The following is a 19,983-nucleotide window of genomic DNA, read 5'->3' on the forward strand; positions in this document are numbered from 1 at the left end:
AACCAAAATTGGTGAGTTCAATTAATCAATTTGCCCTCCAACTACATCTTTCAATACCTCTGTTTGGGCTGATTCTTCTACCCAGGAAAAAGCCATTCAGATACAGGAATCTATCCAGTATCTTCTGCAATGTGCAAGGGCACAAAGACTGTGTAGGAGTAGGACATGTGCTGTTTCTAACATAGTGGTATCTTGGATGCAGTTCAGCAAGAAAAAAAGATGGCCATTAAGCCGCGTGAGATGCACTGTTTTTGCCAGCAACGTAGGTCTTCTCTTGTTGTAAGGCCTGTTCACACATATAAATGAACTTGAGTAGGACAATATTGTAAACTAATTTTTAAAATCCCTCTTCAAAAGGCTTTTCAATATTTACCCATTCAGTTGTGTAGAATTAAAGAGATACACTTGCATCAGTGCCGTATCAAAAAGCATCCAAGTGTCTCAAAGTAAGAGATTCTCCCTCAAGCTCTCCAAATTTGAGTGGGTAAAGTACACCCTGTTGGCTGCACAGTCTCCAATGTTGTTTTTGTGGGAACTCCAGCCTATATGACATGTAGAGATGAAATAAAAATGAAAAGAAAAAAATGTGGTGTATGTTTGTGTGTGTGTTTTTTCCTGCTTCTAGAATTATTCAGAAGCAGCAGTTTTTGCAGAAAAGGCTTTGCAGGATTCTTAGTCCCCAACACATTATTTAAACACCCCTTCCCATTTGTTGTTGTTGTGTATTGCCAAGTCTACTTTGGACTTATGGAAAACTTGCAGTAGGGCTTTTTGAGGTATGTAAGATGTTCAAGAAGAGTGGGTTATCACTGGCACCCCCCCAGGTAGTTCCCATGGCCAAGTGGGGTTTTGAACCCAGGTCTCCCGTGTCTTTGTCTGATACACCACAGTGAATGTCACTCCCATAATGGGCCTTGGTTGGTAGGCAAGACAGAAGTTGTGGGAATGGAGAACACAAAAAGTACCTTTCTTGCTCAGTTCCCTTCCTTCCTTGGGATCTTTCAGCACCTTCTAGAGAGGCATAGCAGGAATTCAACACCGAGGACACTGGAGTCCTAATTCAAATTCTTCAGAGAAAGCTGGCATTATGTGGCTCTTGCAGCATAATCTTCAGGCCCCTTGATTGAGTGAACTGTCTTGGCTCTTCTATACAAGATACAGGCATCTGTGCCCTTTTTGCTGGTGTTGTTCTGCACCTCCCAGTTTGGTCACTTGTGTGGCAAAAAAGGCATTCAAAGCAAGGCCATCATCTGCCAACTCTAAATTACTTCTCTGCCTAAAGTAGAGAATGGTACAGAACAGTTTTGCATTTGTTGTTCCAACACTGGAGGCATTAAAGAGGAATTTAGACAACCACCTGGCAAATCTCCTTTGATTATATTCCTGCATTGAGCAGGGGGTTGGACTTGATGGCCTTAGAGGCCCCTTCCAACTTCCCTATTCTATGGGTACTATGATTTCAAGATATTTTTATAGCTTGCAACTCCAATTAACTTCAGTCTAAGACTGTCACCTTGCTGAGGCAACTCCTCTGAAGCAGCCATATCATTTTCTCACTAAAAAGCAAGCACAGCCATTTTAGCCATGGTCTTCTCTGTCTCCTTGCAATCTGGGATGTAGGAATATTACACATCTCATTATGAGGACAAGATATGACAATCAACCTCACATCTAAAAATAACACAAAATACTACCACTCCACCTGCAACCTTTTTGTGTAATAGTTCCATAACATGTGAAATAGCCCTTATGTCTAGTCTCCAAATGCCAGTAGTTCTTCCTTTTTATTGTTCTCTTGAGCCTGACATATTTTGACCCTGTATTACTTTCAGGGCCTTTCTCAGAAACTACAGTGAAATAGCAAAATATATTTTAACATATAACTAGAAGTATAAACCTCATTAACATACAATGAACTTATCTTCATATTCATCATCATCATTTTGGAACTGCACAGATGGAAGGGACCCTGTGGATCGTTGAGTCCAGCCTCTGTCAAGGAGGCAAAGTGGGGAATTGAATGTACCTAACACTTACTTTATAATAATATTTGAAACAAATGAATATTAATCAAAATATATAATACTTACAATCCCATTAAAATCCAATAGTAGAGAATCAAGCAGTTGCAGGTTATATTCTAATATAGTGAAAATAACAGATGTTATTGCAATAGTCATAATTAACACCTTCATGGAATGTCTCTAAGTAAATATCCCATACTAAATTTGCTATAAATTCAAGAATCTGACCTAGGGCATATCTCTAAATTAAATCCTTACTAGATTTCAGCAGTTCATTACAGAAAAGGAAGTCAATGGCCTAATTGCAGAGCTAAATACTGACATCTAAAAATCCATTCCACTTTTTTCAAAATGACTTCCATTATTTTTATTATCTACCCTTTCAGTTTACATCTGATGTTCCATGTCTCTTTTCTTGAAAATACTGCACCACTGGGCACCTACTTTATCTTTTCTCATATTATACAATCATTCCCCTATTCTTAAGGGCCTATGATATTTTTTTCAGCATAATATTTTTATAGGGGCTCTAAATATTACAAACTTAATTGCTTTATCTTTTTATTGTATTTTAATTGTGTTTTAATTGTTGTAAGCCACCCAGAGGCCTTTGGGTAGAGTGGGTGGCATATAAGTTAAATAAATAAAATAAATAAATAAATTAAACTGTACAACTAGTATTGCATGTAGAAAAATGTGAGCATATTTCTTTCCATTAGCAGGGCCTTCAAACTATTAATCTGGAAGTGTGTTTACAGTCAACAAACCCCTGGGATCATGACACATTAGATAATGATTAGCTGTATTTTAATGATTATAATTGTAATTAGATATTAAAATATATTTTAATATTTCATTGCAATCCCTGAGGAAGGAGGCTAAAAGAAATACAAAGCATGCTGTACATCCAATGTCCCTCCAATGCCACAGGATCTCACTCAACTGATTTTTTAAATAAAAATCTTATGCTCACTTATGTAGAATTGGGGGACATGGAAGGAAGCCTCCCTGAAGAATGTGAGCACATTCTGGGCAACAAAATCACTCGTCGGCTGATCCTTCCACTCCAGAAACTCCATGAGGTTGCTTTTGGCACAAAGAAGATGATGACACGGAGTGAACAGCCCAATATCCAGTCAATCACCCACCTGCGTTCTGGGGCTGCATTCATTCATTCAAAAGAGAACATAATGAAGGAATGTGATGGAATCACCACAAAGACAGGATATTACAAGTACATGACAAAGTTGCACAGGCAACAGAAACAAATATCATTACGGCAGGGATGCATGCCACTCCTTAGAGAAAGTTAAAGGTTCCCCTTGACATTTAGTCCAGTCATGTCCGACTCTAGGGCGCTCATCCCCGTCTCCAGGCCATAGAGCCAGCGTTTGTCCAAAGACAGTTTCCGTGGTCACGTGGCCAGCGCGACTAGACACGGAACGCCTTTACCTTCCCACCAAGGTTAGCTGTACCTAAATTTTGCTGAGGTCTCTGGGGCAAGTGTCTCTGTTGAACGTCTTTGAGTTTCAGCTAGTTGTGACCACATAAATTCCCACAGCCGGTTTCATTAAGTCTCAAGTCTTATAAATCTCTTGACTAGACTAGTTAAATATCCATATGCAAGAGCATCCTGTGTTCTAGATACAAAGTTCTCAAATTCTAATATAAAAATAAGGGTGAAATCCTGTTGCTATAATTTTAAATCAGCAGAAACTGGCTGTGGCAATATTCAGTCTGAACAAATGGAAAGCTTCCTGTCTCCTCTTCCAGGTTCCAAGGTCCTAAGGCATCTTTTTGTCCTAAGGAAGCCTTTGGGAATCTTGGGGCAGGGTGTGGTGTGGAGCATTAAACAGTAAAAAATCCCACCCTAAGGCAAAAAGGAGCCCTATGGACCACTGGAACATGAAAGCGGGGATAGGAAGCTTTCCACTAGCTTAACTTGAATATTTCTGATGCCAGATCCAGGATATGCTGGCATAAATTTACACATCAGAATTTTGTCCTATATTTTTGTTTTATACTGGATGCAGGGAAATCTGTGCTCTTTTTTAAAAGGAGATTTTTTACTTCAATGCCATTTGGGTACAAAAAGGCCAATTAAGAGCAAGAAACTCTAAATTAAAAAGCACTTTCCACAAGTTTCTACCAGGTTTAGATTTTGTTTCCGCACATTTCTTCTGAACAGGGTTTTTGTAGAATAAACATTTTTTAAAAAACATGAAATCGCCTACGAGTCCCCAAAATAACCACCCTGGAATTATGCTGTGTGCATTAGATAATATGATGAATTTATATTAGATAAAACAGACTAAATTATGTCACTGTTAATGGCCTGAAGTCCATAAGGAATCTTTTCTTGCACAAATTCCATGGAAACAAAGAGGTGTTCACTTTAGTAATGTACAGCTCATGTACATATTTTCCTTTCATTTCCATGAAGCTTGAACAGAGTATGATCCTGGTGGAATGCATTTACCACTAGTAAGTAGTTTTTTTCTTCTTCACTATCTCCCTAGCTTCCAAGGATGGATTCAAAGCACACTGAAAATTCACATGACATCACAGATGCACTCCAAAACAGACACGCATATGTACACACAAAACTGCTGCCTTTTTTTCTTAGCAAAAAAATAAAAAAAATTTATTGTCTTCTAGAAAATCCATCCTGCCTTTGGAAATTGTGACACAAGATTGCAATTTTTTAGCTCCACATGCAAATCCACTTTGCCAAGAAGAAGTGTCTAAAACCATGTTTCTGGACAGCCAAACACACATATATACAGAATACGAGAAAGAACAACAGCTGAAATCACAGTTCTGCATTACAGTCTATAATAATGGAATCAAACACCACATTGTACACACCACCTATAACCTTTTGGCGGACTTCTACAAAGACTTGAGTGGCTTTCTGTCCCAGCAACACTCCCATCCCACCCACCCCCAACCTAGGAAAATCCCAAGGAGAGAGACTGGTCAAGAATTGCCACCATAAATATTGTAGTGTGTAACTGTAAGAATTTATATTGTAAGTAATCATTTAAAAAACAACAACAAAAAACATTGGAAGCTACAAAGTGGGGAAGCCCCACAGAGAGATCTTTGATCCACAGTCACCAGTTTGCAGGAACACTTCACTTATAATACTTTTCACCAGGCAACATCTAGTTTTTGTTGTTGTTGCATTGCTCCAAAGGCTGATGTGATCCCAGAGGGGAATTGAAAAGAGACAGAGAGAGAAAACATCAACAACCATCCCACACTGGTAATAAATACTTGTTCCTTTTCAGAAGAGGAAACAACAGAGAAAAGTCTTGCCCATCTGGAGGAACAGCAATAAACAGCTGAGTCATGTTGCTCTTTAGGAGAAAGAAAATTCTCTTCATTTGTCTGAGCTGTGCCAGCCTTTCTAGTGGCTCAGATTAAGCTTCCAGATTTATAGAAAGTTAAAAAGAAAAATAATTCCTCTTGCGTTAGGTAAGATTTTTGCCAGGATTCTAGCCTGGTTCACATGCAGTGCTAAACCATGGGTTAATATTAGAAAGATGAACCAGAGTGAGCCTTGGCCATTTTACAGAGTAAGAAGAGTTTAGCCTGTTTAACAAACCTTAAACTGCAATCATCCTTGAACATGGTTAACAAAAACAGCCAATTTCATAATTTGGGACAGTCACAATTCTTTGGGAATTTTCACAATTCGTGATCTGCAGTGGAACAGTTTCCATGAAATACAACCTGTCCAGGTTAAAGACAAGCTGTGATCAGTTAATCTAGAACAGAAGCAAACCCCTCCCCTACAATAACACGAGAGGAGATAAGAGGAAGGATGACTCTCCCCTAGGCTTACTGAGGTTCGCCTTCCTGATTCCAACCCACAGTTTAAAGTTACATACAAACACTGACTCTGCATGCTGTAAACAGGCACCTTGCCACAGGAAAGATGGTTTGGGGCCACTCTCCCTCAGCTGAAGCCCTACTGAAGAGGAGCAAGGCTGGCATCTTCAGGTTATACGTTCACTCAGCTGTTTGCCCCATTCAATGATATTTCTGGGCCATACAAAGCTAGGTGCCTTGCAAAGGCAGGACATGCACATGTAATTCTGCACACAGGCTTCCTTACTTCAGTTAACCCACAATCCTCCATCTCCGATCAAGGTACAGGGTTACTGGCCTTTCTGAATACTGTGGTTTTGGCAAATATGACATTGCTTCCACAAACTAGAAGTTTCCAGAGCTCAAATAAAAAAATATTTGCCAGTCTAGCATAATAAATCACATTATTAGTCCCCTCTTTTCAATGTTGACAAGACCTTGGAATTGGGGAACTATCTTTTTTTAAAAAAATTAGGCCTTTGCACAGAGGGAAGCGATGGAACAAGAGGCATTTTGCTCAAACATGTATGGAATTTCATCATCTAAACACATCTGCTGAACCAGTCCATTAAGGACAATTTAGACTAGCACCAAAGAGTTTGCACTTCAGCCCTATGCAAAAGTTGACTGCAGAATTCTGTTGGGTTAAAAAAGCAATGCTGAGCAGATACTGCACAAGTCAGCAACTGCAAGCACAATTTCCCCACCCCCACCCCAAAATATAGCATACTGACTCTCATTTGTGGTTCATCTTGCCCCATCCCAGTAAACAGAACTGTCTATACTGAAATTTAATCCAAAATTAATTCTTTAAAAACAGAGAGATCAGTTTTGTTTTTCTATCTGATACCTAATAAAGATTCACATTTCAGGCATTTCATTTCAATATTAAAATTCATAGAAATCTAAGATTTTTTTTAAAAAAAGTGCTTCGTAAGGAGCTAAAAAGTGGGATAGAGAAGCTTATGCTTCAATAGTTCCCAGGGGTGGTAAAACCAGCCTGCTGCTACTGCCTCTTGCATACATATTACACTGACGAAGATAAAGCAGAGGGAAGGAAAAAACAAATAACCTTTAATTTGATAGGGAACAGTCAATAATTTGTGTTACAGTAGGACACCCATATCCATGGGATCAATATCCGTGGATCTGTTTGCCCATGGTCTGAAAATATTAAAAGAAAAAATCCAGAAAATAATTATTTTCCAGAGACCGTGCTATGAATCCTTGTTGAAGAATACATAGCATTTTCTCTGGCACTCTCTAGTGGCCAATTCTGCTGATGCACATGGAAATATTCTTTTTCCTGATTTTTTAAAACACATTATGTGTAGTGTTTGCTATTATCCACAGTTTTCAGCATCCGTGGGGGGGGGGCTTGGAACCAATCCTTCATGCATACAGGGGTCCTAATGTAGTGGAGAAAAATTTTATCCCAGTTTTGATTCTTTGGTCCTTCACAATAAAACAGAGTTGTTGTCCTGTACATAAACAGGCTTTTGCCTCCTATACAATTTCTCTCGCATCCCACCAGCAAAGCCATTTTGTCCATGGACGTTGGGGGAAAGGGGAAGAGGTTCCTGACAACCAGCAAGATTCTATAAAATTGCCAGGTCTTCAAAGCAAGACAAACTACACCTAAGTGACTCTTTAGGAGACGTTTAGCATCCCCCTGGAGATTCCTGTAGGAATTACATAAAGCAGTGGCAAATTGGGACAAAACTAATCGTCCCACAAAGTTATCGTCTCACTATGGACAAATCACATAGAAAGGCAGAGGAAGCAGTAAAACACCATGTTTACAAAACTAAGTGTTACAAACCAGCTAACACCAAAGAGCCTGAAAATGGCTGCAGTTCTGTATAAACACTGTAGATCCGATTCAAAGATTTTATTTCCTATGATCTTTAAATTAGTTACCAAAATAGTTTAGTACATTTCCAGCAGAGTATTACTCCCCCATAATTTAAGAGAAAGAGAGAGAAAGAGAAAGAGAAAGAGAGAGAGAGTGTGTGTGTTTTAAATGTTCACATATTTTAAACAAACTTTCTTTAAGACTGAGGCATATTTCCTGGCCTTGGAGACCACATTATGCCTCATGGCACAGACATTCAAAGGCTACAACCAAAAAGAACACAACCACAAGAATCAGTCAACAGTGTCTCTCCATTAAAAAAGAAAACCAATTAGGTGTGTCTTTAAAAAAACAGATTCTAGTACAATATACACATTGAAAAAGCAGTTTTACCAAACATAAAAGTTAATTAAAAAACAACAACTAAACAGAGCTGCACTTTGAAATCATTTGGGAATGCATATTAACACCCCCCAAATATGGGAGGGTGGAATTGTGGAAGCAAATTTCATGATGTACTTAACATTAAATATGAAAATACTTCAGAGAAAAAAAATGACAGTGGATAGCTGGACTACTCTTATGTAAAAACAAGGACTGAGAGAGTTTCCAGTGCTTTTTCGGCTTGGGAAAAGATGGGCCCGCTACTGCCAACAAAGCAGAGCGAGATTATGATTGAAAATATCGCACTTCTACATGTTAAACAAACTCCCAGCGCAAAATGACAAGATTAGAGTCCTTCTGGACTGGGTTGTTGCTTTTCGGTGTTGGGGGTGGGGTCTGTGATGTTTGAAAAAGTCAAAACTGACTGCAGTGGGAGTTCTATTCAGGAACTGCAGGACAACATATTTACTTGATACAAGCTTAAAACACAAGTATTCTAAGCCACAAATTTCACTGAAAATCAGTTGGATTTAGGACCCGATATAAATTCTTAGAAGCTTAACACAGAAAATCAATTTTTAAACACATAATAGGTGCCTTAACACTCTTTTTGTAAGGCACTCTGGAGCGAGTGCAAATTTGTCCTCAAATGATCTTATTAACTGAGGTTGCAATTCTAAGCATATTTATGACAGAGCAAATCCCACTAGGTTCATTAACATTTACTTCTGAATAGACATGCTTGTTTCTTTTTGAATCTTGTTAAATTCTGTTCAGAGCTTTGAAACTTCACCAATGACAGCCTTCAGAAACACAAGAAACCACCTGATGTTATTCCTGATAATTCAGTTCTGTTGCTTAGGATCCAAAGAGCTTATTCTCCATCCTGTTTCAATAAAAGGCCAAAATGATACACTCCTCTGTCAGGGTCCATTGTGCCTAAGGACGAGGTGGGTGATAGAGAAAGGTAGTCATTGCTGTTTCTGACAAATATTTGTCCAGTTTTGTCTGGCATGTATGCAGTTCTCTAGTTAAGCGCACACCCATCGTTAAGAGGAATGCACTGACAGACTCAGGCTTTCAGGTCCTCTTGGGAGTACTTCATGACCTCCGTGAGAATTCTGGCTGGCAGATACCCAGTCAAAGCACCATACTAAGTAATCCAGGAAAGTCAACTGGGTGCCAGTCCAAGGGAACACAAAGAGGAAGAGCAGGACAATGAGGGCATCTCCCATGTTTAGCATGGGGCTTTAATTCCACAGCAGAAACGCAGGAGACCAAGGCTGTCTTCCCTCTCTGAACTGTGCCAACAACATCTACCCCATACATCCTCAATAAATGATCCTTTCTGGTGGTCATCAGGCAAGCAACTGATGCACAGGATCATGATGTGTGGAATGAACAAGCTGATCCCTGAAGAACGATCTGTACAGGTGCCCAATGAAAGTTCAGAAAAAGTTCAAAGAAAGGACAAAATTTCCTTAGTTACAAGGAAAAGGAATGTACTAGGTAAAGGGAGTCACTTTCTCTTTTTGCATACCTACGAAATGCCAAGTATGACCTCACAGAATTTACAAGGAATATTTTAGAAGACTGCAAAGGGGATTAGAAACCTGACTCTCCCAACACTTGAGCTAATTGATCTTTCAAGAGAGGATACCCCAGCATCTAAGATTATTAGCATGTCCTGCTGCTTTGCCTTCATCTACCTTCATTTCTAACTGCTGTCTGATCTCAGTAACGCATTTTGAGCCTCTGTCTTTTGTGAACAGAGACTTCTGAATGCAAGGGATCGTGGATGTTTGCAAAACTCTGTCTGCCCTCCCCTGGCTTGCTTGAACATTTAAGATATTTCTTCCTTCCCATCTCACTACTATTACTCTGCAGAACTTCAAATTAGAAGGCAACACTTCAAAATCCACAACTAAGTCATGCATATTCCACCAACGGTCGCCTGGCATAGTGGGAACATGAAAGTGGCAGAAGCACATCCCCAACAAAGATAGAATTGTTGGCAGCCATTTCAGATTCAGCTTTAATCCCCCAAATGTCTCCTCTCTTTGTTATCACGTTCCTCATTCCCAATAATCACAGTGGTACATAGCACAGACGATCCTCTTGTGTCAACATCTGGATCTTCATGTTTGTCCAGCACTCAACACCCAGTGCCACCTTGCTCTGCAAATATGAGGGGATGTCATGATCTTGCCCTCACCTTGACAGCAGTGTTGTCCATGCGAAAGGAAGAGAAATGGAAGGGATGCATTTTTGTGTGTGTTTTTCTTCTTCTTCCAATTGGAAAAGTAGTTGTCCACGACTGGACTGCTTGAGATCAAAACATTAAATGCAGCCTACAAATAGCGTATTGCCTTCTGCACTGAGATGCTTAAGCTTAAGAATCGTGCAGTCCCAGGCAGACAAAACACCCAGATGTTTATTTAGCCACTAAGAGTCACCATACTTGACATTTAGCCTGGTGGGTCACTGATGAAGGACTGTACTAGGCCCATGAAGAACCTGCCTTGGCTCCATAAACCTCCCTGAATTAAAACTGAAGAGTCCTTATTTACTTTCACCCTGCCTCAAGAAAGGAGATTTCCACCCTCCCGCCCCTATCTAGAATTTATAATGCCTTCCACTGGCAGTCAACCAGTGCTGGGTATCACACTCCCCTTGTCAAGAGGGCACAAGCCACCAATCAGACTTTTCCTCTTGACAAAGTTCCACTTGGCAAGGGCGACGGAAAGCTCTCCCCCGGGTATCACCAAAGAGCAAAGCTCTTTGGTGATAGAAGTATTGCAACCACAGGCTTGGCTTCAATGGCTTGTGTTCAGTTCCATTCCTTTGCTGTTTTTGTAGAAGCCTACAGAGTTGTAAAGAACTTTTAAGAGCGAACTTTTGTCTTCTGCACAGATTAGATACATTTCTTGTAGATACTGAAGGCCAACAGAAGTGCTGAACAAAAGAAGCTCTGAACAGGCGGGAACTGCAAAGCAGCTTCTATTACTGGGTCAAGTAACTGAATGTCTGGTGCTTTAATAATACTAAATGAGGACAGTGCAAGAGGCAAGAGAAGGGGTACGTGTGAAGACATGATTAGAAATTTGATTTCTATCTTCCTTCTCCCCACAAGTCCAGTCCTCACCCTGGAAAGCACTTGAAAAGCCCTCTTCACCCTCCCCTCTAAAACTTTCTCCAAAGGGAAAAGAAATTCTACTACAAAAGGTTATGCCCTGAGTGGGCAGGAAAGGGGAGTGGACAGACTCTGTAAATGGCCCATTGAGCTATATTAAAAACATGTTTAAAAGTCCCTAAGGAGTTAGAATTAGTGGAGACTCGGTGAAGGGGGGGAGGGAGAGGAGGAACCCTTTAAATGGGAGATGCAAAGTATTAAAAAGTGCTCTGCAACTAATTTTTGTTTTTATGTGTATATATATATATATAATATATATATATATATGTTCATATATATATATTCATATTATAATTTTATATATTTATATATATATAAAGTTAAAAAGTTCTATGTGATATGCTAAGTCAAATGTCCTAGTAGGGTCACGACTGGAGAGCGTGTGGCCGGTTTGGATGGCAGATGGGGCATTCGCCCTCCTCAGCACACGTTTCACACAGCACAGTGTGTTGGCACGGTAGTACCACCCGGTTTTCTTCCTGGCACTTGAGGCATTTCACCGACTGCATCTGAAACACTGCCTGGAAAGAAAGGGGGTTGGGGGTTGGGGTGGGGAACCAAAGAGGACTGTCAGTGGAAAAGAGACATGGAAGAATACGTTTGGGAATGGTAGCAATGCTTTGGGGGACTACGATGTTCAGACACCCACATCTATGCAATAAATAAATAAATAAATAAATAAATAAATAAATAAATAAATAAATAAATAAATAAATAAATATCTCATCGGGTGGGAAGGCAGGGAAATAATCCCTTGACTGCTCTGGAAAGGCCTCCAATCGCTGCCACCCAGCTCTGCTTGTCCATTCAAAGTAGCCTGGCTCTTTCTGCTTCTGAAGTAGAAGTCCCCCCCCCCCGTTGCTGATGGGGGCTCCTGCTTTTTTCAAGCTGGAGCAATCTCAATGGTGTTTTCCTCATGTGGTCAGTTTGGTTCTCCAAAAGGATAGACGGCGTGACCGTGGGTGGTATTCTGGTAACATGCTAAGCTGAACATGAGGTTCTGGACAGTGGAAACACAAACACATACCCAATCTTTCTCCCAAGTTGTCCCAACATATTTTTTACATTTCTAAAAAACAAACTACCGAGGTTAGTGCCAGTCATCTTATCACTCCATTGATATTTTAGTTTAGCTAGATGGGGAAAAAAAAGGATAAAAATGGCTATGAAATAGAAACAACTCCTTGCAAATTATAGCACACGGCTATGTTTCTGCAGGATGAGTGCATTCGTTGGTATGTTATGGAGAATCGTGAAAATCCACCCCTTCTCCTGAATGTCATGCAACACTTTAAACAGCTCGCGGGCTTTCCAATGAACCATAAAAGAAGAGCTGGGGATCAGCAGAGAGTGGGATCAAAGGAAGGGAGGCTTTTCCTGACGAAGAAAGAAGGCAGCCTTTTATAGTTGGTTTTGGGTTCAGAATTTCAATTCTGCACTGGTAGCTTTTAATTCGGATATAAATGGTTGAACACTGTGGGACAAAGCCTCTCACTCAAACTCACCTTATCGACTCTTTCCAGGTTGGCACGCAGCTGTTTTTGCAGGCTATAGAGTGTAGACAGGGAGAGATTCTCTAACTCTGAGAGCGAATGCAGGAACTGGGGGTCCTGGCCAGTGTGGATCCTCTCCATTTCTTCCTGGAGTTTCTTCACTTGCAGTTCCAAGGCTTCTCTCTGTTCTCGGGCTAGCTCACATTCTAAGGTTGCCGTGCTGGCACGATCATTCGCCTCCTCTGCTTCTTTTTTCCATGCATCACAGGCCTGCGTAACAGAGGGTGGTAGCGGGAAACCACTAGTATGAAGACGTTACTTATCTCCACCAAGTTATTTGAGGCACAATTCCCAGAAATTCATAATTGGGGGTGTGGGGGTGGAGGGGTTTAGAAGGGATTCTACTATCTCTTGTCCTCCATAATCTCATTTTTTAAACAAAATGCCCAATAGGCTGACTAGCTTTCTTAACTCCTGAATCAAATGGATAAGTAATCAAAAAATAAACATTTGTTGCTTTTGTACTTTTTAAACAACACTCCGTAAACTAACCAAATATGTTGGACTGTGTAGACTGAGACACTAGGACTATTTAGTTCGGACATCAATAGTTTCCCACAAATTCTCTATGGATTATTCCAATTAGACTCTGCCTTGAGAAGGAGCAAGCACAACGTCAATCAGCAGGGTATCCTACCTGAACAATCCAGGGAACAATTAACTAAGCACAGCCATTTAAACTCAATCCCAGGTAAGAGAATAATTAAGCAAGACAGGCTAAATTCACATCCAGAATCACTAGTCAATAAACAAGTACTTGGTTTAAAGGACAGGTTGAAAGCAGAAGAGAGGGACGTAGGACACTTAGTACCCTCCAAACTGCAGGATAACGAAAGGGCAAATGGTGAGCAGAAGATCCATCTGGAAGGCAAACATAACCCATATAGCATGGGAATATTTGAAAGATGTATCCAAACACAGATGGAAAAATCCAATGCAAAGAGGAACACAAGAACATTGGAAAAGAACATTCTTCAAATCTGATCAAAACCTGCTACCTACTCCTGAGTACATTTATGATATCAACCTGTTTCTTCCTCCCTCAGTAAACAGGTAATTCATCGGGGCTTTAAAAATAGGATGGAAGGAATTACATTACAGGAGCATACATCTCAACATTAAAGGAAAGCAGATGGGGAGGGAGTTATTATGCGTTTGCCTTGTGAAGTGTTTTGTTTTGTTTTGTTTTTTGTAAACACATGACACATCGAATGTTGCAATGAACTAGTTTTCCATGCCACTTTCTAATTAACAAAAAGTGGCATGATGAACTACTTTGGCATGTTTGGAGGTGTTTATAGTTTCCCATCGCATTCTGTTCCCGTATTCTGATAGATGCATTCAGTTTGGGGCTGTGAAGGCATGATTCACCTGTGTCCCTAACGAGTGTCACCATGTGTGTGAAAGCACCTCCTTTTCATCACCAGGTTCTAAATTGTTCTCCCAGTCTGCCTGCCTTTCTCCCCCCACTCGCCATACAATCTGTGCCTTTCATCATGCTACAGCTAAATCCTGCTATTTCCTGCTTAATAGGAGTATGCTTGGCCATCTCTAGCACAAGACTCCTCCTCTTCTTCCCTCTCCCTGGCAATGACCGTCTGAGCTGGCATAATGACCTGTTCTGAAAACTGCAACAGACCCTGAACAGAAGGCTAAAGATCGCAATATCAGATTCTATCTTCATATGTTTGATTCGCTGTGTGCCTCCCCTGATGTTACGAGGACATGCTGGAAAGGGCGGATGGTATTATCATGAAGTATTACAATCCCCTCATTTCTCCTTCAGCCGGCATGAGCATAAAGGAAGTGACAGTGTCACACAGCATGCAACGCAGAGGGCGTGGGGAAGCTCCAAGGGCCACAGATGAGGTTTCACCTGCTGAATCCCTTCACACATCCACACAGAAGAAGAGGCTGACATTGCAACTGGGAAGCAAGTTGTAAGACTGAAGAAAGAAGGAGAAAGAATAAGTGGTGTGGAAGGGGCATGTGATTAAGATGCTCTATGAACTGCAAGGGAAATAAATTAGTATATAGCTGGAAGCACTGGACTAATGGCCACTGTCGGTCTTCCCTCACTGCCTCAGCCTGCTGCCTCAAACACCAAACATCTAACTGTTCAGAGGGATCCCTTTGGCCATCAGGTATTCTGGCAAATCCACCCACCCATGGGGTGCCCATTACCTGTTTAGCTTGCTTCCATGATTCTTCCCACTGTTTTATCGTGTTGGTAGCTTCATCTAATTCCTGCCGCAACCTGGCCAACTCAGCAGCACCTGGACCTGACAGAAATGCAGGCGAGGTACTGGGTGAAAAACTTCCAGAAGCAAAGTGCTCCCATATGCTGCTGTTCATCCCATTTAAACCTGTTTCATGCAGAGACAGGGAAAAAGTGTTATGACACAGATAATTCTGATTTAGCCCTTTTCCTTGCCCAAAACTCTTTTTGGAAAAGGAATAAAATGCTTCTTATTGGTTTATTTAATTAATTCAATTTATTACGGAAGGGGGGGAAATTCTCTCAGTATTTCACTGTTTGTCTGCCACATTGGCTTAAGCAGGACGAATGGCAGCATGATGCATGTTTCCTATTTGAATAAGATATGAAATGTGGCATTCTGGGACCCAAAACAGTACTGAGCAATGCATCTAATCCACAACGGTGGTATGGACAGGTACAGGAAAGGTTCAGCACACAGTGCAGAGCCTCACAAAGTAGACAGAAAACCACAACACATTTAACAGGTATGCAGGAAAATGTCAGCGTAGGCATAGGCTTGAATAAAGAGCAAACTAGGTACCAACCCTCCACAACAAAACACTAATTGAACAGTTCTTACTCCCATTTTAAATGTGATTTTAATCTTGGTTTCAGCACGACTGCAATTTATCTTCATGAATTTAGATTTGAAGAAGTATTTCAAATTCTCTTTTCCTAAGATTATGTATAAATCCCATTCTTTTTACCAAAGTCAGAGCTGTCCAACCGATCAAACCTCTGTCAGTGATTAATTGAATAATATACACACATCTACTATCTATCAAACTGGCTTATCTATTAAAATGAGTTCCATGTCAAGCCATGTGCAGTTATTCTGTAACAATCCACAGCAAAATCACTGTTGATTTTAGTCAGACATTAATTTAAGGAACTAGCTCCTCACATCAGAGCAACCGGGACATGAATCAGTTCTTAGAATAAGGCAGCCAATCTAATATTAAAGAAATAAGAGGTATTGCACAATTACATCCATGTAATGCTGATGAAAGCAGGGGAACCTTTTCAGAAATTAAACTCTTCCTACTTCTGCAGTTTCCATAGTTCCTCTACAAGCCTGTTCATCATCTAGACCTTGCTGGGGGGTGCAGCAAACTAAGAGGAAATCTCTAATTATTGAAAATTGCTGCTCCTCAATGGTATTACTAGTGCCAGTGATTTTAGACAATTAAATACTTCCTCCTCCCATTCTACAGGTTCCAAATGATTAAAGTGATTATTTAGGAGCAGTAAGAAGTAGGAAATATATAATTTTTTAAAAAAAGAACGCCCATGCTGCTGATGTCATCAGCTGTGTGAACAGGATTTCTGCCATTATATATTAAAGCAGGGATGAAAAAAATTTGGCTTTCCCAATTTTGTGGAATCTGACTTCCTATTAGTTCTAGCCAGAAAAGCCAAGAATTAAAAATAATGGGAGTCGCAGCCCAAATAAAACAACTGAAGAGCTACAGGTTATCCATCGTACTTGAAAGTATCTATCTAGCCATGTAAAGTATAAATGTTGTAAACATTTCCTTAGGGGGGGAAATAGCCTGTTTTTTTGTTTGGAATGCAAGGGATATCATGAAACCTTTCCCTGTTCTAGGTACATACAAGGTTTTCCATAGCCAGGACTACTTCTTTCCCTTTCAAAAGGAATACTACATATATTGTTTTAAAAAAAATTGAGGAAAGGTAAGGTGCTTGCAAAGGAAAGCCGAAAAGTGTTTGTAACACAGCTTTAGATATCTTTGTGAAAATGTGCTTCTTCACATTGAATTTAATCATGGTTTGGATTCAAGTGAACCTGCACTACTTAGAGGAGACACAGCTAGCATTAAGTTCATCTTGGCTCCAGTCATAATCAAGCTATTTCAAGGACTGCATCGCCCAGCGTTAGGTTTCATCAGGAGAGGCCTTCCTCTCAGTCCCACTGCCTTCACAGATGTGTTTGATGGATACATGGGAAAGGGGCCTTCTCTGCTGCTGCTCCCAGATGTTGGAACTCCCCTCCCACAGCAAGCCAGGCTGGCCCCATCTTTGCTGTCCTCCCATCTTTGCTGTCCTTCGACAGGCAGGCAAAGAACTCTTCTCTTTAGGCAAGCTTTCCCTCAATGACTAGCTGCCTGAATGAGATTTTTAAATCAATTGTTGCACCTTTACTACTTCAAATGTGCTTTTGGTGTTGCTTTTGTTTACTGTTTTTTAGTATGTTATTTGTTTGATCTTTTTTTAGTATTTGTAGACTCACTCCTATTAGTTTTAAATGTTGTCTTTTAAGGATGTAAGATGCTTTTGGTCCTTTTTAAGGAGAAAGGTAGAGTAAAAATATTTTAAATAAATAAACAAATGGACAAACAAAATCTGTAGCAAATTTGATGACAAAAGAGGAGCCCGTTCAAAAGCATACACCTGAAAAAGATCCAAAAACTGTTAAAAAACTACATATAACATTATAGCCCAAGTCTTTAAAATGCCTTATTTTCATTTGCTAATAAATCTATGTATCAAAATAGCTCACCAAAAATGTATTTTCCAAGGATTGTTTGCCTAATGAGTGCCAAAAAATGCAGATGCCTTAGTAAGGCAATCCTGTACACCAGTGGTTCTTAACCTTTGTTACTCGGATGCTTTTGAACTGCAACTCCCAGAAACCCGTCAGGACAGCTGGTGGTGAAAGCTTCTGGGAGTTGCAGTCCAAAACTCCTGAGTAACCCAAGGTTAAGAACCAGTGCTGTTCACCTTTACCCCAGAAGTATGCTCCAGTTCATACAGTAAGAACTTAATCCCAGGCATGTGTCTGCATTCAATATCCCATTGAATGCGCTCACATACAAACACACATTTGCTAGAGATTTTGTATGCAGGAAGTTATGGGTGATATAAGCAGAGTGTATGCATGCCTGAGCACGTCTAACCCTTTGTTTTGGAAGAGGAATAACTGTCCCAATTAGGAGCACACATGCCATAAAACATTTTGTGTAACTTAAATTTTTTGTAAACCACCCAAGGCATTTGCTGATGGGTAGAGTATAAATCCCTAAAAAATAACCAATTAAAATGTATGTGTTGTGTGTGGCTTGCAGTATTATTTAGAAGATTTATACCTCACCCCTTCTCTGTTTTATTAACAAGTTAACAGGGTTGCTGGGATGCATGCGCTTGTTCCACCACCATGCATACACCAACGCTACCTCGTTATGCGTGTAAACTATATCCCCAGAGCACTTGAAATGAGTCTTTAAAAGCTCCCAGTGTGTGGACCATGGACATTTGTTCAAAGCAGATGATTATATAGTTGTGAGACTGACAAATGTGAGAAATCACAAGAGAAAGTAACTTTTTTTTAGTCTTTAACCTTTCTAATTCTATATACCATCCAGACAAGGCTTTTATTATGAAATTACCCAGTCTCATTCATGGGATTAAATAAGATACCTGGATGCCTATCTTCCTGTATTTCCCCATGATATTTTATGTCTTTTTCCTTTTTAAATAAATAGGATATGAAAAATAGTACAGTGTCTTTTGATGGGTAATGCTATGACTTGTGAATTTGGAAGCACCTTGTTAGTAATATCTTTATGTAGGGACAGCCATATTTTACCTTCTATAGCAAGGGTGGGTATTATATGACTTCTAAAGAACTGATGCTACCCACCCATTCTGTACTTGTAGTTGTGAAGGCAAGGAAGATTAACTTCTTTTTTAGAAAATACAAGGATGTCTGGCATACAACTCATTTCTGAAGCAAATAACACCCTGGAAATATCTCAGAAGCACTGTCAGCCTTATAAACAAGGGTCATGCACCTTGTTTCTGATGAGAACAATACTCTAGATCAGTGGTTCTTAACCTTTTTGAAAGAAACGCCCCCTTGAGCCATTGAGGAAGTTATCATTGCCCCCCTTCCCGCGGTGATGATATCTTATTTATTTATTTATTTATTTATTTATTTATTTATTTATTTATTTATTTATTTATTTATTTATTTATTTATTTATTTAAGACACTTAAATCGAATGACCCCTGAAAACAAAATTAAATTCCAAGAAAATGAAATGCCCCCCAAAAAGTAACATTTAATGATTTAGTTGCAAGTGAATTTTAAGACGCAAAAAGAAATATAAAAAGGGCATAAAAACAAATGCAGGAACTAAAAATTTCAAGACAAAAAGTCTGAAACTAAATTAAAACTGGAGGAAAATATATATTCATGCACACTGTAAAAAGGCTGCAGCCATCTTCACAGGTTTGGCTTGCTCCAGCGCCCCCCTACCGCCCCCTTCTGCTCCAGCGCCCCCACGCCGCCCCTTTTCGTTCTACCGCCCCCCTGAAAAATGAAATCGCCCCCTGGGGGGCATTATCGCCCACGTTAAGAACCACTGTTCTAGATGCCTTTCAGGGTGCTATTTTCAATATGGGCAAGCACAGCTGGTTTGTAATTCTAGGAAACTTTTAAGAGTGAAAATCGCAGCACATGCACTAATGGCATCAAGCCTTGGATCCAAATACAAAACCCTGGTAAGACCAATACATTTTAATTCAGAGACGTAAGTGCAGCAGCTAAATAGAACTATTTCAGAAATGTATTACTGCTATTTCATATTTTGAATTCACTTAATTTCCTTGTACACTGTACAAGAGTAGACAAAGTGCAGCTCTGTAGATGGTGCTGGAATGCTATTCCCAGTATTTCACACAGTTTGCTATGCAGCCAAAATTGTGCTCACAACCTGGGGTTCAATCCCAGGTAGCTGGCTTAAGGTTGACTAAGCCTTCTATCCTTCCGAGGTTGGTAAAATGAGTACCCAGCTGGCTGGAGAGGCAATGTGTAG

General features: G+C 40.1%; 1 protein-coding gene across 7 annotated transcripts in view; it reads right to left on the minus strand.

The window, feature by feature from the left end:
• Nucleotides 1-11,556: 11,556 nt before the first annotated feature.
• The window catches only part of UNK (unk zinc finger), a 74,664-nt gene continuing 66,237 nt past the window's right edge, over nt 11,557-19,983 (minus strand). For 5 of the 7 annotated variants that reach the window (XM_072990529.2, XM_072990527.2, XM_078386016.1 and 2 more), the window contains 3 exons: nt 15,070-15,251; nt 12,838-13,095; nt 11,557-11,853 (listed from right to left, as the gene is read on the minus strand). In XM_072990529.2, the coding sequence (XP_072846630.1) occupies nt 11,698-11,853; nt 12,838-13,095; nt 15,070-15,251 (596 nt within the window). In that variant the 3' untranslated portion in view covers nt 11,557-11,697. The remainder of the gene's footprint in view (nt 11,854-12,837; nt 13,096-15,069; nt 15,252-19,983) is intronic. The other 2 variants (XM_078386015.1, XM_072990525.2) reach the window with 1 other exon arrangement.

The sequence above is a fragment of the Pogona vitticeps genome, chromosome 2, assembly GCF_051106095.1.
Source record: "Pogona vitticeps strain Pit_001003342236 chromosome 2, PviZW2.1, whole genome shotgun sequence".
NCBI lineage: Eukaryota > Metazoa > Chordata > Lepidosauria > Squamata > Agamidae > Pogona > Pogona vitticeps.